The sequence below is a fragment of the Lutra lutra genome, chromosome 10, assembly GCF_902655055.1.
Source record: "Lutra lutra chromosome 10, mLutLut1.2, whole genome shotgun sequence".
NCBI lineage: Eukaryota > Metazoa > Chordata > Mammalia > Carnivora > Mustelidae > Lutra > Lutra lutra.
Genome location: NC_062287.1, coordinates 43,175,160 through 43,201,316, shown reverse-complemented (window position 1 = coordinate 43,201,316; position 26,157 = coordinate 43,175,160). Strand labels below are relative to the sequence as shown.

Sequence of the window (26,157 nt, the reverse complement as noted above, 5' to 3'; positions counted from 1 at the left end):
TTCCTTCTCCCTGCTGACTTCTTAGCAGCTATGACCAACAGTTGGTTAGTGCCCAAGCAAAGGTCTGCCTGAACCAAAGCCCAAGGTTTTACACTGGAGAGGGCGCTTCGGATAAACCAGGTCCTCGTGATGTCCTGTTGTCTGAAAGTTACTTTTAGTCTACCTAACAGGTGCTGGGAAGGACAGATTGAGCCATGTTAACATTCACTTCAACGACAGGACAGAGTCACAGGTCCGCAGGTAGATACTGGTGAAGAAGAGCCAAGTTCACAGATAAAAGCAGTTCCAAAGGCTGTGTCCCTCTGACAAGCTCCCCCCACCCCACCCCACCCCAGGCTTGCCTCAGCCCTGTCCAGGCACTCGATGTCCAATTTCATTTCTTACCCCGTTTCTCCCCTCTCCTCTGTAGCCCCAGGGCCTCTTACCTTACAGCTCTCTTCCCTAATCTCTCCATCATCCTTCTAGCAGCTCGGGAACGCTGCCTCAGCCGGGAAAGACCTCCAGGCTTGCCACTTACCAGGGAAATCAGATATTGCTAATTCAACCTGCTCTCTTTGACACAACCAGAAATCCAGGCAACAGAGAAGGAAAGTGACTTGCCTGGCATCACACAGACTGCCTCTTAGCTCTTGCTGTTTCCATACTTAAGCCTGTTTCCAGAAGCCCTATCTCTTCCGAGCAGCCTTCTCTCAGCACCATGAAACGTATCATCAGGGCTCCTTGGCACTTTCTACCCACCTGGCACTTACCAGAGCCTATCCTCCGTGTCCTTAAAAATGGATTTTATCTTATTACATTTGTGTTCTAGGCTCCCAGCACAGTGTCTGGTGCATAAGAGGTCCTTAAACAAAATTACCAAGGTTAGCTGACACCTGTGGAAACTTAGTGACCATCATGTCATTCACCCTATGAACTAAGCTAACCCTCATGAAAAACTCAGGTGAGGAAACCGACATATGGAGGGTTTAAAATTTTTCCCAGAGTCACACAGCCAGCAAGTCAAACTTTCGGCACCTGGTTCCCTAGCCAACGCTTGGACCCTTCTCCTCTGACCTCGGAAAGGTCAATGCTATTAAACGGCAAAGCCTGACTGGAGCCCAGAGCCCTTGCTCCTAACCCAGGGCACCACACTCCTCTCCATAAAGGTCTGGGGAGGAAATGACACACATCTCTGTGCTTAAGAGCCACTGCTTTCTTCCTGCATTTCAGAAACTGTGAACAAGCCATTGCCACGTGGTACATCTGGCCCACAGGTATTTATTATTTATTTTTAACTGTAAATGTCTTTCAGTGACACACGGGCACACTCTCCAGTTTGCCACCTACCCTACTCATTTCCTTAACTTCCTGGCTTCTGGAGGAATCTGAGTTTCCCCATCCCGGTCTCTTCTCCCATAGTGGACTGCCAACCCTAGGACCAGGCAGAAACAGTTCCCAAGATCTTTCATAGAGTTTACCATTCCTGGGACACATGGGAAAATGCAATATGCAATGTATGACTTACTACTAAATGGCTATAAGAATTAAAACCTTCCTAGATTTTGCCTCAATCAACATTTGGCTTTAATACAGTGTTTTGTTTTGTTTTTTAATTTCCCTCACTGTGAGTCCCATACTGAAACAGTGATAGAGTACCCAATAATCAGTCTTGAAAAGAAAACAAAGAATAAACATAAGCCTAAAAACTATCATTTAGCCAGACTTCATAAACCCCATTAATAAAGACACAGCAGCCTTCAGTTACAATACTTGCCTGTACATCAGTTGAGAGGATAAATGGCCCACCAGACACAAAATATTAATATTATGCTAATAGTTATGTATGTAGCACACTGACGATGGAACACTTACTCAGGTACGTTGCTATGCAAGCTTCACGAATGACCTAATTTCACCCTGAGTACACGCTGGGAGGTGGATTTATTATTAATCTATTCCACAGACTAGAAGCCTGGGACACATAAAGGATAAGCTGGGTGTCCAAAGGATTTGCTGGACTTACTCAATTCAAGTTCAAGTCTCATTTATCGAGTGCTAGCTGTGAGCAGAAATTATCTATTTAATAATTCGTTTTTGTGATAATTAGATGGTTTCATTCTGGCACGTCCATGTACCAAGTCTGAGGCTTGAGACTGGAACATCATCATCCCAGAAAGCAGCAGGATATAATGGAAAAAGCAAGATTTGGAGTCAAGCTTTAAACCTGATATTGCCCCTGTCTGTGCGACCAAGGGCAGATCCAAATCCTGAGCCTCCCCTGCTTAATCTGTAAACTGAGGCTAAAGATAACTACACATCATAGGGTTCTTGTTAGAATTTAAGAGTTAAATGCTTCACACGGAGGAAGCACTTAGACATTACGTATACCTCCTCAGATACACACAAGCCCCCCTACAAAGTCTGCTTCTTTCATCTTCTCCCTTCAGGTCATTCTTCTGTGATCACCTTTCACAAGAAGTTGCCTCTGACTCCCCCAGGCTGGGGACAAGCACCCCTCTACTCCAGCACCTGCCACGGGTCAGTATGTAATGGCTCGTCAGTCTGTAACCTCCACTGCGCTGAGGCTTCTGTGGGCTTCCTGGTTGCAGCCCAGTGGCGAGCCCAGAGCCCGCAGACAGTAGGCACATGGACAATACCAGGTAAACATCTTTGGGTAGACACCTTTGGAAGATATTGGTAAAGATAATGGGCAAATGCATTCATTCTAACACACGAATGAATAAACAAATTAACAAGGGCCCTGCAAAGAGTAACAAGACCGGTTTCAACCTGAAAACAATTTTAGGTGATTTCTGCAGGGAGTGAAGAGGAAAATGTGTTCACCACAGAATTTATTTCTCAAGTCAAACTGCCTGTTCTTATCTTGTTTTCCAGGGATGATTTGACACCATTCTTTTTGGGTGAAATGGAAGGAAGACTGACTGAACCATTTTATAAAAATCAAGCTGAACTTCTAAAGGCTTTGCAGTTGAACAGACCTACATTGGATGCTGATTCTGCTGCTTGAAAAATAAGTCTTTATATCCCAATGGTTCAAAACCTATTCCAGATGATTTCCACGAGTTAGTAACTAGATGATGAACCTGGGCAAAAGAGTCACTTTTCTTGGGTGTCACCTATAATATAAAGATAATAGCACCCACCCAACAGAATTAAGAAGGTTAGATATAATTATATATGGGGCAAAAGTAGAAACGGGGTAGTATCATACATATTTATGACTATATGTTATATATTAATATTTTAGTATCATTTTTTCTTAACAACGTTTGTGAAACTGAATGAATGGTCAATTCAAACTTCACAATTACTTTTCAGATCTGTCCTTTACCTTTTTTTTAATATACTGCCCTTTTGTCTAGCCCTCAACTATCTAGCAGAGAGTTTGAAACCTTTGCTTTTCCAGATAGCATAAATGAAGCTCTTTCCACCACCATTGTTAGAATAGCATTAGCTTGGGTGAAAATATATAGCGACAAAAACTATGTGTAAAAGGTGATCTGTTGATAATACTAAACAAATCCATCTTTTAGCACCTTTTTTTATGTTTCAATGTCATGCTACTAGCAAACTATCAGAATTCTGGCCTCAAACCTAGGACCCAAGTCTACACTTCCCTACCACATCTCTGATGTCTGACTCCTAAATTCCACACTCAGCTAACAAGTCATTCTTAGACTGGGCAACCTCCCTGCAGTAGCACTCAACATGTGCTAAATAATTTTCTTTTTTCCGATGTGGAATAACCCTACTCTTTTCTTCATTCTATAAACTTATAGTAGCAAAGAAGGAGGAAATACATCACAGTTCCTATCATGCAATACTGAAGCATCATATAATCAAATGAAATAATTTATTATTCCACAAATAATCATCGATCCCTTTTCATGGACAAGGTACTATTCATCAGAGTCTCTACCATCTTCTCGTTAACACACTATGGCGCCAGTCATTATGTGATTATTTTATTAGTCCAGGCCTCTCCTGCCTCTGCTTAGAAACAATGATAGTGAAGTGCTCCATCTCACGGTCACTGTGACCTACATAGCCAGGACCTACAGAGTCTCTTCTATGATCTCATGCCTCCATTTTTCTTCCCATGGCAATTGTCTTCCATGTTCCTTCCAGACTGTCTCCTGACTACTCTAACTCAAGTGTATGACAGTCATACCTCACCCTAATTCCAGTTCAAAAAACTTTGCTGGCTCACATTGCCTACTCAGAATCAGTCCAAAGCACTAAACTGAGGGCCAACCAACAGGGCTCCAACTTAATTCTCCTGGCTCATGCCTACCGACGCCCCTTACATTAGATGGGCTTCAACTGAACTGTGCCAAAGTCCATTCCCTCAATATGCTTTGCTTGGCTTGTTCTTACTCCTTCTCTATCTGTAGGCCCTCTGTCTACACAGTGAACGTATCTCATTTGGAAGCAGTTAGCTACTGAAATCTAACCGATTCACAAGTACTTCATTTTACTCTGCTTTGAACATTCAAGTGAAATTTGGATACACTTCCCAGTTTCAGAATCTTCTCGGTATCTTGGATTTTTACTTTTTGTGTATTTACTTATTTAAGAGTAAAGATGCAGTAAGAGGACTCAGAACTAACCTAGTTGCTAGCTACATAACCTCAGGGAAGTCAGCAAAAGTCACCATGCATGCAATTGTGCATGACTGCTTCCTCCATTTCTTCACCTATAATTGTGGTAAAAATAATGTCATTTTCACAAGATTGTTGAGGATGTTAATAAAACCTGGTGAGCTATGTGAAAGAACTCAGCAATTGTGTCAGTGTATAAAAGCCCTTCAAAAAAAAAACAAAACACTTGAGGAATAGCACAACATTGCTTAAAGATTAAGTTATATATGAGAATGTTTGGAAGGACAGACATAACATACTTCTTTATTAGAGTAAGGTATGTCAAAGTGGGTTCTGAAGTTTCATAACATGGTACAGGGGGGAAAAAAGGCATCTTATGGTTAAGTAAGTTTAAGAAAAGTTAAGTTAAAAATGATTCAAAGATGTTTTGTGAACCCTGGATGCCTCAGAGTCCTAGTAGCTCACAGAACGTGGCGTGGGATTCAACTTCTTGCATTAAATGGAGAAGAGTTTTGGCATCTTGAGTGGGAAGATGTGAGGGGAACAAAAGCAACACAGCAGACAGGAGAACAGAGGGTAAAGGTCCACAACAATAATGTGGATCTAGGAGAGGCGGATTCACATGGGGATGAGAGGGTTGGAAAGAAGCAAGCAGCTCCCCTTTCCTCTTCCATCTCCAAGGAGAGAACAAGTGTGCGTTATTGCATCAACGCATCTGATCAGAGAACTCTCATCTCATGCTCTGTCTTACAAAGCTGGTGTTGCCCTACGCCCAATCTGGCATTACTGATGGGGAGTAGTGGCAGCATATCTAGAAGCAGTTGTGGATGGCCGAGGGGTGGAGTGGATAGAGACATCTAATAACTGACTCTCTGTTCTACTTGTGGTTTTCTACCTTTACCTAGGTGGCACAAGGTATTTTTACCTTTTCTTGTTTTTCTGAGCCTAGCCCCAGATGAAGTTTGTGTATTTTTTTTTTAAATGTGACTAAGAGAGTTGAGAGAGATAAGGCTAATGATAAAGTTAGAGACAATGGGCCTGGTTGGTGATGATAAGTTCCTGACATTATCCTCTCTGGGAGCTTTCCCCAGCGGATGTTGGGTAGGGCTCTTTGGTGCTTCCATTGCAACCTCCGTGGTCGCTTTAATCATGCATGGCTGCAATGACTTCCAGCAGCTTACTAGATATTAAACTTCTTGAGAGCAGAAAGTGGCCCTTTTATGCACTCGGAGTGTAACCAGCAGCTTATATAGGGCCTGTTGGCACATACGTGCTCATCAAGTAATTCGCGAAAGAACTGAGCTGTGAAAGGGCAAGAGAAATGGACCAATACCAATTAAAATCACAAGAAAATATTGTGATCTCTTTTCTGTTGCTGTCTATTACACTGAACTTCCTTTAAACTCAGGACAGCTTTAGACAGATAATTAAGGGAGTTGGGTCCTAGCCCTGACGTCACGACAAACTAGCTCGGTCACTCTGAACAGGTCACGCCTTCTCTTTGGCATCAGTCTGATCAGCTGTGAAAGGAGAGAATTTATATTCTGCCTTCCTTTCAAACAGGATTGAAGGTGACTCGAGACTATCTTCAGCCCTTGACTAATGCAGTTAAACTGGTGGAAGTTCTAAGAATAATGTTTCTTTAAATGGGAACTATTGCTCAAATTGAGAGTTTAAGAACAAGACACTTACTTAAGCAATCACTTACTACAGCAAGTGCACTCTATCAACATGATTAGCCATAAATTTTTGGTTGCAAAAAATCAGAAACCCATCTAAGGGTAGCTCCCAGGAGTGACGGAACTGCTGAAGGATCCAGACAACTTCAAGAACTTTTGGAAACATAATTGGGCTTTCAAACACCATCAGCTCGGCTTCATTCTTCTCTATCTGCCCAGCAGCTTTTTACGTAAAAGGTGGGAGAGAGCTTCCAGCAGCTTCTGGGCTTACATCCTCATAGCTTTGCCCCCCAAAAGGAAAAGGCCTCTTAACCCCAAACTCAGCTGTAGGAATGCTGGGGAAGACCCCGAATGAGCCTGGCCACCTGTTCAGACTCAAGATTTTGAGACTAAAACAATTCTAAGTCCAGGAGAGAATGGCCCAGGACCAGCCCCACTCAGGTCATGTGGACATGATTAGCCAATTACGATGGCTTAAAGACAGACAGTATGCAGGAAATGGTAACTTCCATTTGGATAACCCGTGGGGGGACCTGAAAGGGGACGTTTGGAAGCAGAAGCCCAAAACTTGTCACAGAGGAATCAAGGCAAAATCAGGAAACTCTCTGTTGTATTTACTTTACAGCTTTTTGGACATTTATAATCTCCTACAATAATGTGTGTTCGTACTGTAGACAGACATAAGTAAGGCATGATTTTAAAAAGAAACAGAAAAATATTTTTTCCATAAAGTTGCACATTATTAAACAGATACAGCTCTAGTGGCATCTGATAACTTTCACATATGCAGAATAAGTGGACGACTAAAGCTCTTACATTGACCATGCACAAAGAAGTCAGTAGAGTTGAAACATACATGATCTGAAAAGAAGTACCTCTTCAGAAAGGTAGGAAGTAGTTGCTTAATAATTTTTTTTGAAAAGGAATAGAAGAGGCTCTTGGAACTTAAGACTTAAACTTAGTTCTGATTTTCTGGTTATTTTTATAGATTTCCATGGAATTAAGTCAATTTAAAAGGACGATAACTTTGCCAGGTAAAGCAGATTTCTGTTTCAAATGCAAACTTTCAAAACCTTAACTGTGTTCCTGAGAACCATTTAAGATGTACTACATGCTTTCCTCCATTACAAAATATGATTCAGAAGACAACTTAGCTTTTCTTATGGACCCTGGGTTCCTTTTACTTTTTCTGTCTTCCTTCTTTTGCTGGTGTTGTGTACATGTAGCTTTAGGTCTACAGCTATAAGATATAAGCCAATTCTGTGTGTTGACAACTTAAGAGTAAATATAGCCTAAAATGGAGAGAATAGAGTACTTTTTAATAGACCCCTATTTCTGATTAATAGGGACATTAAAATGTTAACAGTGAAATCAGTTGGTGGTTTAATTACAGATAATTTTTTCCATCTATTTTATAATTCTGGTTACTTTATAAGTTATTTATAAAGTGTACATACCATGTTAGCATCCACATTCAGAGGAGTGATTAATCTTGAATCATGAATAGTGTAGGTCCTAATATCTTTATTCTACTTTCAAAGCCCAGAAAACAGGAAGGAAACAGCACATCTATAAATATTTCATGAACTGGAAAATAAAATTATGGAGTATGAATGGAAACTTGTGTAGGTTTTACTCAGAGATGTAAAGCAATCCATAAGATTGAGTCTAGAGAAAATTAAGGATGAAAAGCTCAGATACAGAAATTCTAACTCTACAGTCATGAGTAACCCAGTGAAGAAAAAAGAGGAAGGAGATCAAAAAGAAACCAGTTTGACTACAGGAACATCTCAGTTAAGATTAGGTTTTAAAGTAACATGTATAATAGGTAGGGGAAGGGAAGTAAACTCAGAACAGATTCGAGGGGGGCCTGAGTTCATCCAGATAGGGTCAGGATGCACAAACCAAGTCTAAGGACATGCCTGGAGAAATAGATAAAAGTAGAAGAAGACAGTACGGAGGTTTAATCAGAGCCAAAGAATTGATCGCAAAGGGAAAACCTAATGCTGAAATAATGCGACGTGAGGTTAACAGATGACACAGAGAAGGCCAGGCTAACATAACAAACTCACTTCCCTCTCTTCTAATAATAATGATTTCAGATTGAGCAATCAGGAGCCTGCCTTTCAAATGTTTTGTTTAGTAAATGCCTCTCATCACGTCCTGTGAACAGGGGGCTGTGGACTGGTTCCAAAGTAAACTGAGTAGATAGTGCCACAGAGCTCAAAACCCTGTTGGGAGCTAAACGCATTTTTATCAGAAGTTTGGATGAAGTCGTAAAAGGCATTATGAGCAAATTTTTGTTAGTCCCACAAGTAAGACACAGAAGTGACGTGATGAAGTGTGGATTTTAGAGTGTTCTCAGAGAGATATAAACACTTGGCAAGTATAAATTAGCTCATCATTTTTCAAAATCTATATGAATGTATGTAATCAGAACTGTACAAACATCTATTCCCTTTGATCTAATAATCTTTTAAGAATAATACCCCACTTAAAAAATCTTAAATACATAAAATAATTGATATATAAAGATATTCATAATAACATTATTTATAATAGTGACAACTGAAAACTGTCAAAATACAGAATAAGAAGAGGAGGGTCAAATAGAGGGGATGCTATGGTGCATCCTTATGGTACAATATGATTCAGTTACTAAAAATGACATCTACAGAGAGTTCGCCATGGAAAATGTTCATGATGAATTTTAAAGTTGTATATGATATGACGTAATTAGGAAATATGATGCTAACAGTGATCAATCCTGAGTGGGAGCTTCTGTGTGATTTTGTTTTTCATTATCAAGTCCCATTTTTCTAAACTAGGTAAGATTTACTTTATCCACATTGGCATTTCCACTCATGCCCTGATTATCTACACATTATACAGTATCTCCTCTTCCTTTCTAACAGAATCCTGATTAGTCATAGGTAGCAAAAACTGGATTTCCCTGGCTTCTCTGTGCTAAGGGTAGTTATGATTAATGAAATATAAGCAGAAATCTATTTAGTAAACTTCTGGTAAAACTATTGTTTCCTAAACTTTAAAAAAGAGGAGGTGGGGTGGGAAAACTCCATTGTTTATAGGTCTTTGCCCTTACCCTATCCAGACTATTTGCTCCTGTCTAGAAACCAGTATAACAGGCATTAAGTCTAAGCTGTTCCCAACATTTCCACCTCCCAGGGTCCATGACCACTGAGTAGAGATAGGACCTACGAATCTAAGAGGATACTCACTCCTCTAATTAGATTACCTTACATAAGACTCCATTATATGGGGTGCCTGGGTGGCTCAGTGGGTTAAGCCTCTGCCTTTGGCTCAGGTCATGATCTCAGGGTCCTGGGATCAAGCCCCGTAGCAGGCTCTCTGCTCAGCAGGGAGCCTTCTTCCCCCGCACTCTCTCTGCCTACCTTTCTACCTACTTGTGATCTCTGCCTGTCAAATATATAAATAAAATCTTTAAAAAAAAAAAAAAAGACTCCATTATAGATGACTGGGGAGAGATTCTCCCTCTGACCTTGAAGAGGTAAATTGCCATCTCGTGAAAGGCCATGTGGCTAGAAACTGACGTCAGCCTCTAGAACCTGAGAGCAACCCCCAGTCAACAGCCATCTGTCATTGTTTTTAGGGTCTTTTCCAAACGTGTATGGATATAGCCTTAACTGAATTTGACATTTTACTTTTAGCAAAAGTAATAGATTAAAATGAAACTGGAATCACAGATTAAAACCTCAGAAGAGAATTTACTAGATAGTAGTACAAAATCCAACACTTGGGCCTAAATGATCAGCAGCTTAAATCAGTAGTCTAAGATCTTATTTGACAGCTTACCAATTGCAAAACTAAGGAGGCTTTTCAATGACCATGAGTGCAGCATGTGTCAACAATTTGCTATGGCTGTTAAAATAAATTAAAGCAGCATAATACTACAAAAAATTAAAAATGTGATCAAAGTAAGGTAGGTTAAAGCCTCATTATATCATGCTCTGTCTAGTCTGTCTGGTATATTATCAACAGCCCTGGCCACTACACTAAAAAAAGGCAGATGGGCCAATTACAGAGCACCCAGGTAGGGAATCAGAATGACAAGGTTCTCAGAGCCACTTCACATGAACAAGGAGCAGGAGTTCTTAACAAAGAATTTCACAAAAGAGTGAAGAATCAGAGGATTTGTGAAAGTCATTAAGAAACTCAATATTAGAAACTTCCAAAATGCAAGTATTCTTCAAATGTTAAATATCATCATTTTGAACATTGTTGGCAAATAAAAGCTGACTTGCAGTCTACATGATGAACTTAATTTACAAAGTTTGTAAATGAAACTTAAGTTTGCATCACTGCTCTCAGAGGTCGATTTGAGTATCTCCCACCTCTCTAAAACCAAATGAAAGCCATGCTCCAATCATATCCTGGAGACCGGTCTCCGTGAGACCACCCAGGGACTTGAAAGAAAGCGCACTGTTGATAGCATTGAGGGAGAAAACTATTTCATCACTTTCCTACTTTGCTGTTTAGACACCCCAACTAGCAGAAAGGCAGCAAGTAAACCCAAGTTTGATGCCTTCAAGAGAGAGCCTATGCTTGTGTAATCTTTTCTTGTCCATCATTTTCCCACTTTATTACTGAGAATAGCACAGGAAAAGAAGATGAAATTTCAGGCTACTTACATGTAATCTTATTTAGGTTCTACACTGAGAAGAGTTCACCGAGTTCCAATCTTAGCTTTTCCGGAAAATACCTGGGCTGTCTACTACTTCCGCTCTCCCTGGTCTCTTTTTCCCATCCAAATGTGGGAGTGCCCTGAGATCAGTACTTGGTCCTTTGACCTGCGACCTGGACTTTTCTCCTCAACTCCAGAAGGATGCACAACCGTTTGCTGGACATCTGCTCTTAGGTGTCTTCTAGATGTTAACATACACAAAACTAAGTCTAGCTATCTCCTCACAGACCCCTCCACACCTCAGGATTCCTACCTCAGAAAACGGCAACTCTCTTCTAGCGGCTCAAGCGAAACACCATGGAGCCCTGCCCAAATCTTCTCTTTCTTGCAGAACCTTCCCTCAGATGGTCGGGAAATCCTATCTGCTACCTGTTCAAATCTACGTGTAGAGTTTGACTACTTCCCACAATTTCTCTTTTGTAGGTGCTGCAGTCGAGTCCCAGCTAATGTCCTGCTTCCAGTTTTTCCCACTACAATCCAGGCTCAACATGACTACCCAAATGATTGCTTAAATCAAATCATATCACAACCCATCTCACTGGAAGCAAAACCCAAAGTTGTTATAATGCTCCGAACACTCAGAATGACCCCGTCACCTCTCTGACAAAAAACAAACAAGCAAACAAAACAACACCTTTGAGTAGAGTGAAACCTTTCCTCGTCACCTGCCTGAAAGGGTTACCCTTTCTTTGAACTCTTTCCTGTATCCTGTGCATATGCACCACACTAGCTCTACACTCCTTCCTTGCTTGAATTTTCTTCTCAGCATTTAGTTCCACAGACAAATGATACGTTGCACGTATTCATCTTTTTATTACCTGTCTCCACCATGACAATGCAAGCCCCAAGAAGGCAGGGATTTTATTTGTCATGTCCCCTGGTATAACTCTGCTGCCTAGAATGGTGCCTGTCACATAGAGGAGAGGTACTCAGTGACTATTTGAAGAATGAATGAATCAAACTATAAAATAAGTAGTTAGACCACAAGATCATTCCCAAGTCCTCTCCAGATCTATTTTCCTGTGTTTCTGCTCAATGGTAGAGGAAGATATAATGACATGACAATCTGGGGGTTAAGTGTGGGCTTCTCTTACTGTGGTAATAGTAGACCTCTTTAGACCTTGATGATTTGACATTATTGCTCACATCTGTCCTTTACAAAATCTGAAACACAAGAACTAAACTTATAACCAGATGAACCAGAGGTGATAATTCTCTTTCCAAAGAACTCTTCCTCTTCAAAGGGACTTACCCAGGGAAAGTGGTTATAATGAGCTTTTTGAGGTATTGCTAAAAAATGGGACTTACACACAGTGTTTCAGAAACATACTGTATGCGTAATGCTAGGCACCCCATTGCTGACACCCCCTCTTTTACCTTGGGAACCCTGGGGAACATGAAAACCAGAGGACTTGCCCTATGGTTCATAAAGATTGTGCCCATCCTAGAAAATTCAAAGGGATCAAGAATTAGAAAAGTTATCCATAGAGAAATTCCTTCCCCTGGAGCAACCTTTGACAGGCAAGTGATTCTCAAAAGATGATTCTACCTCATTTAGTTCAAGGAAATAGATTTACAACCCTTGATTTTTCTGTCATTGGCTTTTCTACCTTATACCTGGGACAATCTAATCACTTCAGGATATCCCTGAACACGCCAGGCTAACCTAGTCTTCGAACAGTGTCCTAGCATGTCAGGTCAATGGACAGGCTGCTGAGAAGCAGCTGCAGCTTCTCATTTATATCTAATGGATATTGCTTTTTCCTCCAATCCCAGCAGGCTAGCCCAAGAAATCAATACCTCACTAGTCAGTGAGGCAGACGGAGATGAAATAGGAAGCCTTGGGAGCGCAGGGCTGCCGCCCACAAATCTAAGGCCATTTGCTTCAAAGATGGCAAACAAGACACATCAAAGAAGGTAAAGGACCACAAAACAGGGACAAACAAAATCAATACTGAAAAAAAATGAAGTAACACAGAGAGGGGAGAAGGCAAATATGTTTTAGTAACAAAACCCCTCCGACACAGGAAGCAGCCCTTCCCAAAAGGTTCTGGCAATGGTTCCGACAGAGGAGACGCAGCTTGTGCCTGTTGTTTTTCTCTTCAAGGTGGAACACGGTACAGAAAAAACCAGGCAGATCCAGAATCAATCAGACCTGACTGTAAATCCTAGCTCTGAGACTCAGAGTTGTGCGACCTTGCGTAACTTACTCAAATCCTGTCAGGCTTTAATTTCCACATTACAAAATGCAGATAAAGTCACCCTAATGTTCAAAGAAACTCTAATGAGTTAAACTATATAATGACTAAGATTGTGTCAGAAATGAAGTAGACAAACAACAAAAGGCCAAAGAGTACGTGTACCTTCTAGGTAAACATGACAGACTTACCAAAAATGCTGAAAAACTGATTTCAAGGAAACAAAATATTTCACTTAGAATCTCAAGAATTAAAAGAATGTGAAAATGTGCAGCAGCATTCAAGAGATTTCAATGCACTTTTAAAGGAATCTGAACATAATGAATAATGTAGTCGATTTATAAGAACAAGGCCTTTGAATAGAGAGATCTGGGTTCTAATTCTGACTCTGCCCCTTGCTACCCATATGATCATGGGTAAATCATTCAACCTCTCTAAGCCTCAGCTCCTTAATTTGTAAAACAGGCATCATAACAGGATCTCTTTCATAAGGGTTTGTGAGAAGTAAATGAAATAAAGCATTCAGGACAAGGCCTGTTAAGAAGAGTAAGGGTGGGCTTCATAAATATAAAGTTTCACTATTATTCTTAATAGTAAGATTTTTTTGTTGTCCTGTATTGACAATTTTCTGGTGAGTGATAAAGCTATTAATTCTGCAGCAGTGACAGAGAACTTAAGAACTTAAGTTCTTACTTAAGATATCTCAGAGGGGCGTCTGGGTGGCTTAGCTGGTTGAGCCTCCACCTTTGGTTCAGGTCATAATTTCAGGGTCCTGGGATCGAGTCCCACATCAGGCTCCCTGCTCAGTGGGTGGCCTGCTTCTCCCTCTCCCTCTACACCTTCCCTCACTCATGCTCTCTTTCTCCTTCTCGGTCTCTCAAATAAATAATAAAATCTTTAAAAAAAAAAAAAAAGATATCTTAGAATAAAGACAAAAACCTTATCTTCACTTTTAAGAATACCCAGGATCTCCTAACGGTGGCTTCTAATGTCCCTCTGCACAGCATCCCTTGAAAAGGAATTCCTCTCACTAGTCCTCCTTGGACTTTCCACTGGGGACATTCTCATCCTTGGTGACAAGGAAGCTGTCTCGCTCTCAGGCAGAGGCAACAGCCTTTCCCTCAAGTGTCCCCACAGCTTGCGTAGAAGTCACCAATTTTTTATGGATATTGATACTGTATTATAACTATTTGTCTTTGTGAGTTTCCTTCCAGGAGACTCACAACTTCTTTTTTATTTTTTAAAGATTTTATTTATTTATTTGTCAGAGAGAGAGAACATGCACACAAGCAGGGGGAGTGGCAGGTAGAAGGAGAGGGACAAACAGGTTCCCCGCAGAGCAGGGGGAGCCCGAAGTGGGACTCAATCCCAGGACCCCGGGATCATGACCGGAACCAAAGGCAGTTGCCCAACCAACTGAGCCAGGCACCCCGACACTGGAAACTTCTTAATGGGAAGAACCTGTGCCCTTAAGCATCAGGGCCCCACTGCTTGGCGAAGCAGTCTACATAAATACATAGTAGCTATCCGAGGGATGAATGAATGAATGAATGAATAAACAAGTGGATAAATTAACAAAATATAACACAAGTCATCTTAACTAGGGTGCTTATCAAAATCACCGGAGGACTATTTTCCAAAGACATATTTTGTGCCCCTCCAGACACCTCAGAGCAAGGCTGAGCCATGTGCAATCTTGGCATGCTCCTCAGGAGTTCCTGATCTACACCTCTTTAAGAATCATTGTCACTGGGGCACCTGGGTGGCTCAGTGGTTAAGCCTCTGCCTTCGGCTCAGGTCATGATCTCAGGGTCCTGGGATCGAGCCCCGCATCGGGCTCTCTGCTCAGCAGGGAGCCTGCTTCCCCCTCTCTCTCTCTCTGCCTGCCTCTCTGACTACTTGTGATCTCTGTAAAATAAATAAATAAATAAATAAATTAATTAATTAAAAGAATCATTGTCACTGGGGCACCTGGGTGACTCAATTGGTTAAGCATCTGACTCTTGATTTCAGCTTGGGTCATGATCTCAGGGTGGTAAGATCAAGCCCCACATCAGGCTCCATGGTCAGTGGGGAATCTGCTTGAGATTCTCTCTCTCTCCCTTCCCCAACCCAACACTTGTGCTCTCTGTCTCTCTAAAATAAATAAACGAATCTTTTTTAAAAAGTCATCGTCACTGGATTGAGTTCTGGACTAGATCTGAAGTCTCAGCCTGGTTTCTCCACTCAAAGTCATTCAAAAGCTTCTCTGCAACTCCATTTTACTAGTAGTAGAAAAAAACAGTATGATAGCCGTTGCATGTGGCTCAAACGACAATTACTGAAGAAAATGAGAGATGACTGTAAACAAGATGACAGGAATTTCAATGAGGAGAAAACTGCTAAATTGTGATCCTGGGGTGTGAAGGAGGAGTACTCTGGATAATAAGATCCACAGGCTAATGGGAGATTCTTGTGGGTTCTTATGTGGCATGACCAAGCAAACAATCCTGCAGTTCCCAGTCTAGGCCCTAAGGCATGAAGGGAGGGGGGCTGTTTCCCTCATCTTCATTTTTCTTCTCTGCTCCCCCTCCACACTGCAGGGCACTACAACCTCCCTGCTGTGCAAAGTGTCTAAAGAGCTTTCTGGATGAAAGGAGTTATATAATGGAGAGTCCTCCTGGGAAATACAGCAGTAAATTAATTTTTCTGCTTCTGCACAGCTCTCTAAGGACAGAAATACCCCAACAAGGGGAGGGAAAAGAATAATACAGTAAAAGAATTTCCTGAAAGAGTCCTTGAAAAGCAGTGCAGCAAAATGTTCTGTCCTGTCCAATAACCACCGGCCAAATGACCACTCTGCGCATGCGATCCACTGAGTTGGTGGACAAGACAGAGGGTTTCCCAGTGCAGCGCAGGGACCAGGCACCTAAAGAAAGAACCTTAACATAACTGTGATAAGAGATGGGGGAAACTACCTGAGAGTCGGTAATGGAGAGCACTTGAGCCGAGTCCTGAGGGAAGACTCGAGAGAGACAGGTGCATAACTGTAGGAAGCATGGCCCAGACAGGGGGAATAGCAAAATATGAACAGGGGGTGTGATGCAGTTTAGTGTCACTAGGGGACAAATGGAGGGACAAGGTAACCAGAGACAGAGCCTGGAGGGGCAAGAGAGAACCTCACTGTGGGGTTTTCTGTGCTCAGGAATGGAGGGGTTCTGAAGGGTGAGTAACCTGGTTCTAAGGGACCATGAGTTAGAGGTCCAGGTGGATGTGTGGTCTCCACATCAGATGATCTGAGGGGCAGAAAAGCTAATGAATTTAGTTTCAGATGTATGGGTTTTGAAGAGTTGTCTAGGCAATATCCAGGTAGAGATCCAGAAGGGAATGAAACCTGAAGTTTGGGAAGGAAGTCTTAGTTGGAGATCAAAATCCAGGAGGAAAAAGGACTCCAGAAATGTAAATTAATGAGCATGGCTGTGCTCCGATAATACTTCATTTACAAAATAGGGGGCAGGCTACACCTGGGCTGCAGGCCACAGTTCACTGAGCCCCGCTCTAAGGTGTCTAAATTTGAGTCAAGTTGAGCCTACAGAAGATCTTGGATTATCTTGGGTAGGTTGAGTTTTTAGCACCATACAGTATAGACTACCTACCATGGGCAAGTTTTTAGAACCATACAGTACATGTGCAAGTTTTTAGCACCATATAGTACAGACTACCATGGCACAGACTACTATTTAAGGCCATCATTTCCTCTCTTTTTTTTTAAATGATTTTAAAGATTTTATTTATTTATTTATTTATTTGAAAGAGAGAGGGCAGGGGGAGAGACTGGGAGCGAGGGAGAGAAATTCTCAAGCAGAGTCCCTGCTGAGTGCAGAGCTTGACACGGGGCTCAATCCCAGGACCCCGAGATAATGAGCTGAGCTGAAACCAAGTCGGCTGCTTACCCAACTGAGCCACCTAGGCGCCCTGCCATCATGTCCTTTAAATGATGTCTTCTAACTTTGCTCTGATTTCAGATTGGGCCCTTCCTTCAATGTCCCTAAGTACAGACAGCTCTCATCAAATCAGCTAAAATTCCAAGGGTAAATGTGCTGGGAGCAAGTAAGTCAGTGAAGGCACACCTTACAAGCTCATCTAAATTCTTTGGCAACGGATGCCTAAAATCTGGAATATCTATTTCCTATAGGAAATTCCGACATTTTAAGAATAAGAACTGGCACCTCTAGCATGTCCTGAACTCAGAAAGGCCTTAATATACATCATTCCCCACACAGACCTGGACAGTCACTCAATACAAATTGTGTTGAATCAGTGAATGCACCAGTGACTGTCGAGAATTTTCTCATGGTTTGACATTTGAAAAATGGGAATAATCAGAGATGGCCTACTACCCAATTTAAAAATAAAAGTTTTTTTTTTAATGGTGTTCTATATTTAAAGACTTATTTATTTATTTGACAGACAGATGACAAGTAGGCAGAGAGGCAGGCAGAGATAGAGAGAGGAGGAAGCAGGCTCCCTGCTGAGCAGAGAGCCCGATGTGGGGCTCGATCCCAGGACCCTGAGACCATGACCTGAGCCGAAGGCAGAGGCTTTAACCCACTGAGCCACCCAGGTGCCCCTAATGGTGTTCTATATTTAACCCACTAAAAAATGAATTAGAATGATTCTCCACCCATACCCAGGTAATTATCTATGCATTTCCAATTTGTATAAGGACATTATGTTTCTAAGTGCCTATTTTCCAGAAGCCTATAAAATAAATGATAGGTGATTCTACTCTTCAAGCAGCTTCCAGAAAAACTAGCCACTTCTTAACTGCTGCATATTTCAGCCTGCAGGGTAATCATAATAATGATAATAATAACAACAAAGAACTCAGTAAACAAGGAAACACAGAAAACTTTTCCCTTCACTGAGAATTCCAGGCCAGCATTTCCTAAGCATGCCCCACTACTGTATTAAGTATTGCACATGATCAAACGTATTTAGGCACTTCTGCCTGGTGTCGTCTCCTCTTGGAGAAAACACTAGAAAAAGCCATTATTTGTATGGCACACCATCACTTTAGAAATCTACACCGGCACTGGGGCATATTTTGATTTTGAAATGTTAACATATGAAAGAACAAAATGAGTATGTTAGAATAAAAAAAAAATAAGATAGTGATTATACAGCTTTAAAGAAGTCACCTACATCTCAACTTTTTATTTCTTGCAAAATGGTAAATAAGAATAAAGCCTAGGGCGCCTGGGTGGCTCAGTGGGTTAAGCCTCTGCCTTCGGCTCAGGTCATGATCTCAGGGTCCTGGGATCGAGGCCCGCATTGGGCTCTCTGCTCAGCGGGGAGCCTGCTTTCTCCTCTCTCTCTCCATGCCTGCCTCTCTGCATACTTGTGATCTCTCTCTCTGTTTCAAATAAATAAATAAAATCTTAAAAAAAAAAAAAAAACTTAAAAAAAAAAAAGAATAAAGCCTACACCATAGGCTCAGGCTAAGGCACAAAAATCTTTGCATGAAGGTCCCATATAGCAACCAGCAAGAAATAGAGCCACAGTTCTTACTGGAGATTCAGAATGCATATTAGAATAGCAAAGTCCCAAGAAATCCCACAGCAAGGGAAGCTGTAGTTCAGGCTGGTTTTCTCAAATGTATTTGACCATGTGTATTAATCCATATTCTCGGTTTCAAGACGGCATCTGAAGCTAGCTAAGTATGAAGTAGTTTATTCAAGAGATATTGTTTGTGTAGTTTGCAGGATTATTCAATAGTCTAAAGAAATGGGCTCAAGCCTAAGCTTCCAGAAACTCAAACCCCACAGAGAACAGGCCTGATGAGGACACAGCTGCCAGCCACCATGGAGCACTGGGTCCTATAAATCCACAAAGCTTCAAGGAGCTCAGCTTGAATGCAATTGAACCTGGGACCAACAGTGTTTCTCTTTCTGGGTCAAGCACGGGACCTTGCAGACTCTGCTGCTTCCCAAGGATGCAGGCTGCTCTTCTTAGACCTACTCCCCACCCCCCACCAAAAAATGGATTTGGTATTGCACCTTCTTCTTCTAGTTGCCCAATCAGTATGACTGGTAAAATCTATGTCATATGCCTGTGCTCTGACTGCAAAGAGAACCAAAGAAGAAAGTTTTATGGGTTCTTCCTGGGGAGGTAAGCCAGCTGTGGCTGGAAGTTCCCCAAAGAGAGCAAATGTGCCATAATCACTAGAAATCCAAAAACATGAAAAATATCCACTATGCTGAGGACTACCACCTCTTCCCTACAAAAAATGAATAATTTCTTACAGAAAGCCCTGCTGAGTATACTCCTTCCCCCAGAAGGACACACATCAACATTTTTCTCTTTAACTGCAGGGAAGACACTAAAACTGAGTGGAGTTTAATGTAAGAAAGTTTCTTCCTGGGGTACCTATTGATTTTAGAACATTCTGAGAAAGAGGGTGGGCCTAAAAAGTCACTATATCTAGGATAGAAATCTGCCAGGAGTAGGACACGAGGTGGAGGGGAGCATGAGCCAGGGGCACTGCAGGTCTGTGATCTTGGCTCCTGTCACTACCATTGGAGAGATATTACTGTTCCATTATTTCCCATCTACCCAGGCATTTTCCTGGTGTCCTGTTTCTAAACATAGCCACACATTAACCACTGCACCATAAAAGCAGTATGGAATAGTCTGGAAAGGACGGAGATACAGAAATAGACTCTTCCACTGAGTGTAGCTGCTATGTGCACCAGAGCTGAGTATGGATAGTGACATCCAGCCCTGTGGATGGGCGGAGGAAACAAATGACAGGGATGTTATGTTTGAGGGGTAGCTTTGGTGTATATGTGTAATCAGGCATAATGTATATATTATGTCACTTAATGCTCTCGACAACCTTAGAAGGTGGGTGGGTGTGGCCATAAAAGCGAATCTTAAAGGAGCGACTGGAGGATATTCAGGCCATGGCACAACTATATACCAGGTAAATGGGCCAGCAGGTAGCAGAGCCCCACCGGCCACTGAGAAGGTCCCAGAAGATAGGACTCCCAACACTGGGGATGGTCCAACAAGAACAGACCAAGGCTCTCATCCTAAAGAAACAAATCTACCAAAATGTATTTTGAGGACTGGGTTTGGCCACAGAAATACATAAAAGAGACATTATTAGACTTCAGGTATGATGCATTCAGGGAGAGGTTCTGGAGCTCCTGATCTATAGGATGATTGTGTAAATCTAAATTACAACCCAGGAATGGGGGTGTTACAATAACTATCCTACGACAGCAGAATAAACCAAGAATGTCCTTGGAAAATGGGACATGTGATCACTACAAGAATCCATCATCTGGTTCTAGTGAATCCACAGGTGGAATTCAAGCAAACACGGCTGAGAAAGGGAGAGAATGCCAAGGTTGAACACTAAAAGAAATTCGACTTAGGAGAGACAGTTTTCCCTTTTATTCCTTTGGTTTTAATATTTGAAGAGATGGTGTAAAAGTGATTGTGTAAAAAGTGATGCCAGCTAGCATACGTTTTATTTTTTTTTTGCTCTTAATGCACAGCCAGAGGTTACCATGAGTGTTCCAGCAACAGCAATGAGACAGGAGAACTCTCATGGAAAGTCATTCCAGAAGACTGAAGAACAAGAGGGCAAATTTCCTTTAGCAGTAGGGTCAGCAGCAAGATGGATGCTAGTCCTAGTGAGTGAAATTCAGCTTCAGAAATGGCCAAACCACAGTGCTGTTGCAAGACATGGCCATGGAGACAAAGCCAAAGGTCATGGCCTTTGGTGAATTTAAGTTGTAGAGACGTGAAAAAAAAGGAAATCAGATGTTTATCACCAGACAGAATGATTACTCCATCAACAAAAGGACTTTAATTATTAGTAGATTCACTTTCTAAGAGAAAGGTCTCTATGGGAAATGTTCCCCAATCCCAAACGTTGTAATCAAAGAAGAGGTGGACCGCAGTCTCCAAATGCTGCCATCTTGTCTTCAGGTAGACAGTCTGATTTGAAGATTTTATTTATTTGAAAGAGAGATAGAGAGTGAGAGAGAGAGCACAAGCAGGGGAGAGGGAGAAGCAGGCCCCCTGCCAATGGGCTCCCCCGCCAGGGAGCCCAATGTGGGGCTCGATCCCAGGACCCTGAGATCATGACCAGAGTCAAAGGCAGATGCTTAAATGACTGAGCCACCCAGGAGCTCCCAAAGATCTTTTAAAAAAGACTTTTGGAGCAGTTTGACACTCCAGCATCCACGCTGCAGTACTGTTCCAGAGATTCAAGATGCTGACTTTGCATACTAACCTGGCACCGGGGAGACACGTTCGTTATGAAGACATTCAGGACAATCTCTATAGCAGTACGTTTGGAGGGAAGAAGATGTTGAATGCAGTACAATGAGGCCTTGTGCCCTCTTTAGCATTTCAGCACACTTCAGGCTTGTGAAATCCCTCCACCCTCTCTCTGTACAAAGCTTCTCTTTAAAGTTTACACTGGCAGGGATTTGGAGGATTAAAAATCCCATATCTAAGTACCGTGGGTCAGTCAGGCCTTAAGTTAATGAACCTCATGCTCTTAAGCAGAGTTTGACTGCCATGGTCAAGCAAGAACCGTCAGAGTGAGGTGAAAGGAAACATCCAAGAGTTTCTTCGGTCCACAAGCAATTCTAGCTCTCCCTGCAAATTCTAAGTCTTTTTCTCTCTTTTCTTCTCCTTTTTTTTTTTCTTTTCCTAACATTTTCCCCCTAACACCGTATATATTTACTTATACTTTATTGTTAGTTATCATTACCCACAAGGTCAGGATTCTGTTTTATACATTTCTATATTCCCAGAGCTTGGTATATAACAGCTGTTCAGTAACATTTGTTGAATGAATGAATGAATGAATGAATGAGTGAGTGATGGAAGACTCCCTCACCATAAAGATATGAATCATTCATTCCAGTTTGCCCTTCAGATGGAAAGTAACCTATTGAGGGAAGGAATTCTCGAAGGAGAGCAATTCTTTTGAAAGAAAGGAATTTGAAGGAATATGCTGAAGCCGTATAAGGAAATTCAGCATGGAGCTAAGAAATAAGAATGGGCAAATTCACATGCATTTTTTGCCATGTAAAATGAAAAAAGCCAGGCTAACATCCAAAATCAAACTATAAAAAATGTCATATTTCTGGGGCACCCAGGTGGCTCAGTTGGTTGAGCGTCCAACTTTTGATCTCTGTTCAGGTCTTAATCTCAGGGCCATGAGTTCAAGTCCTACATTCAAAAAAAAAAGTCCTATTTCTCAAATTTCTAAACCTCAACAGACCTTTGAGTTTTGCTCTACATTTTTCTCTTTATAGGAATCATCCCTCAAACAAAAAAACCAAAAGGGTTCACTGACAAGAAAAGTAGAAAGACAACAGTAAGTGATGGATACCCTGTTGTGAATCAAAGAAAAATCCTAAGAAATAGGGGGAAAGAAGGGTTTTGGAAGAGAGGAGAAAAGCATACTAAAAGTGCACCATGGCTCTAAGAAGGAAGGCAAAAACCCCAGGAACTTCTGGAAGTAGCAACTTCCATACACAGGCCAGCTCACAGATACCATTGAGACAGGAGGCAGACACTGAGACTGTCCAGGTCTGCAGCTGGAACAAAAAAGCCTCCCAACTATGACCAAGAAAGTGGCACCACCACCCTCTTCTCCGTCTCTATCATCCCACAAACCACTCAGTTGCTTAATCCCCACTGGTGTTTAAACTTCAGCGAAGGATACCTGGGTGGCTTAGTCAGTTGAGTGTCTGCCTTTGGCTCAGGTCCTAATCCCAGGGTCCTGGGATCGAGCCCCATGTTGGGCTCTCCACACGGCAGAGAGCCGGCTTCTCCTTCTCCCTCTGCCCCTTCCTATGCTTGTGCTTGTTCTCGCTCTCAAATAAATAAATAATTACCTTAAAAAAAAAAAAAAACTTCAATGAGAGTCTCAAATCAGGTTTTTCTTTCCAATCCCTACACCATTTACCCTCATTCAAAGCCTCACCATTTTCCCATAGGAATGTAATAACTACCGTGTTACTCTGCCTCCTATCTTTCCCTAGTCCCTAGGGAAAATTTGACCATCCTGCTCTCCAGCATAGAACAGGTCAGAGACTCCTCCTCAGTCTATGTGAATGACGTCCACTCACATTATATTTTCAAACCATTCTCTAATGATTGCTTAAATGTTTACAATAAGGCCTTCATGTGATTTCCATAAGTAGAGAGACAATGCCTATCTTTTTCACAGCTGAATCCCAAGCAACTAGCACAGTATTTGTGCTCTGTCTTTAATATGATTTCCACAAATAAATAAAAATGGGAAAATTATGATCTAAAACTATGCAGAATGCATTCCTAATGTTAAATTTATATATTTATATGCAAATACATACATATTACATAAATATACAATATAGATTTCAATATACAATTCATTTATAAATATAAAACATATAAATTATTTCATATATTTTATATTTATATTTTATTTCATATATGTATATATTAAAATATATTAACATATAATATATGCACACAGGAAATAGAAAAATACAGTAGAACATTTTTTTTAATTTATTTTTTTTTAACTTTCAAATTTTACCATATAAGCTTTTTTCTCTCTCTCTGAGATAAAAACATAGGCAAAAACAAAAAGGAGCAGAGCAAAAACCATGCCTCTGACAAATCAGATAGCAGCATGGGGCAGAATGGGAAGAATAATGTCCTGATCATGCCACACTGGGTTCTTCATCTTCCCGCCTTGAATCTGCCCCATGCCCTGCTACTCCTCTGCCCACCAGAAAAGTGAAAAGTGAAAACAACATAGTGTTCTTCACAGTTACACTTGCTGCCTACTCTCTAATTCTACTGTTCCAGTATTTCCAATGTGATAGTTCCACATTCTTGCCACCTTTTCATTTTTAGGGCAAAGCACAATTCCCGCATGCAGAAGAACACATTAAATATTGATGGAGTAAATTAATTAATACATGGATAAGGCAGTGACATTGAATGCGAGACCCATTTCTTTCATTGACTCTAAAATTGTACTTACCTAATAGGATTGTGTGAGGACTAAAGGAGAAAATGCATATAAAACATGCCTAACATATAGTAAGCACTTGATAAACAAACACAGTTATTAACCATTATCACTGAGACCATGTACAAGTTGCTTTTTACTCTCTTAGGCAAATACATCTTAAATTGTGGATAGTAATTTCTGCCCTGCCCACTCATCCCCTTGAGATGAGAAAGAGCTTCAAGCCATTTGGGAACCACAAGTCTCTAGACAAACACATATTAATATCATGATGATGATGACAATGATTACATGATTATTTTCTTTGTGCATCTTGCCTAATACCTTTCTCCTTTTAGGTCACATTACCTTTGCTGATGTTTCAAACCATCCTACGAAACCGTGCTCCTTGCAGAACTGGTCCATCTTGAGGCCATTGTTCATGAGCACGTCCTTCCCCTGGTCACACTTGTTGGCCAACAAAACCACTGAAACTGGTTTGCCATTAGGGAGACTCAACTTTGAGTCCAAATCATTCTTCCACTTTGTCACTGCTTCAAATGTAGCTGGCCTGGTGACATCGAAGACAATAAATGCACCCATTGCTTCTCGGTAATAGACCCTTGTCATGTTCCCAAATCTTTCTTGACCTATCACCAAAAAGAAACAGAAATCAAAGCCTTATTACAATTGTAAAGAGAAGCACATCTTGGAGCCTCAGGAGGCCTCCAGGATGAGCAGACCGCTCAGGAAAGCGCTTCAGTGCCTCACTGTACAGAGTCAGCTCAATACACAGTCGCATACCTTTGTTTTTGATCTTTGAGTCCAGAAGGGATTCAATTATTTAACAAGTATTTTATTTACTAAAACTTCCGTATACCATATAATGTTCTAGAACTGTGCTAGCAGAGCATGCCACTGGCCACACAGAGCTACTTAGGTTTAAATTAATTAAAATTAAATTGACTTTAAAATTCATTTCTTCAGTTACACTAGCTACCTACATTTCAAGTGTGTAGTAAATAAAAAAAAAAAATTTTTTTTAAAGTGTGTAGTAACCACGTATGGCCAGGGGCAACAGGATCAGATGACACCAATATATCATATTTCCATTACTCCTGTATGTTCTACTGGACAAAACTGCTCTAAGCACTTGAGATATAACAATTAAAACATGAAAATCCCTGTCATCGTGAAGCTTATAATTTAGTGGGGTGACAGAGTATAAATGATAAACATAATAAACATAACTAAACTATGTAATATCTTAAAAGGCACCCACAGTCAATACAATTAAGGGTAGTAGGAGCTAGCATTTAGTTCTATTTACTAACCGTCAGAAATGCAGCTTATATAGATAATCATGAAGGTCCGATTACTATCACCATTTTACAGTGAGAACGTTGGGACCTCAAGAGCCTAAGAAACTTGTGAAAATTATACAGATAGTGAGCTTCAGAAGTTGGAATTCAAATCTGAACTTTCTGATTGAGAGCCCATAGTCACTTGCCAACATTGAATCCTCTCAACTACCAAACCATTAGTCTTAGACTATCTCTCCTCCAGGCTTTTGTGCCAAGAGTGACCCACTCAACTCCACTGAACAGATAACAGATATTTCTATTGGTGCCAGTCTCCAGACTACATGCTTGAAATACAACAGTAAACCAGATGGCCTTAAGTACTCTACAATCTATTGGGAGAGAAAAGCCCTCTGACAAAGAAAGAGAGAAAGGCAGGCATGCAGGCATTGGTCTTATTCAGTCCAGTCAACTAGAATCACTTTTGTTCTGATTCTTAATTTTTAAGTGAGTGTTGGCCATTTTGTTAAACACTCTAAGGTTAGTCTTCCTCATCCGCAAAATGGCAGCAATAATGTGTACCTCACAGGGCTGTCAAGTGGATGAAATGAATGAACATATAGAAAGCATCCATTATG

At 41.2% G+C, this 26,157-nt stretch overlaps 1 protein-coding gene across 1 annotated transcript in view; it reads right to left on the bottom strand.

The window, feature by feature from the left end:
- Positions 1-26,157, bottom strand: part of RAB38 (RAB38, member RAS oncogene family) — a 59,524-nt gene that overhangs the window by 8,390 nt on the left and 24,977 nt on the right. Inside the window, exon 2 of the mRNA XM_047693464.1 lies at positions 24,588-24,868. Coding sequence (XP_047549420.1) covers positions 24,588-24,868 — 281 coding nt within the window. The remainder of the gene's footprint in view (positions 1-24,587; positions 24,869-26,157) is intronic.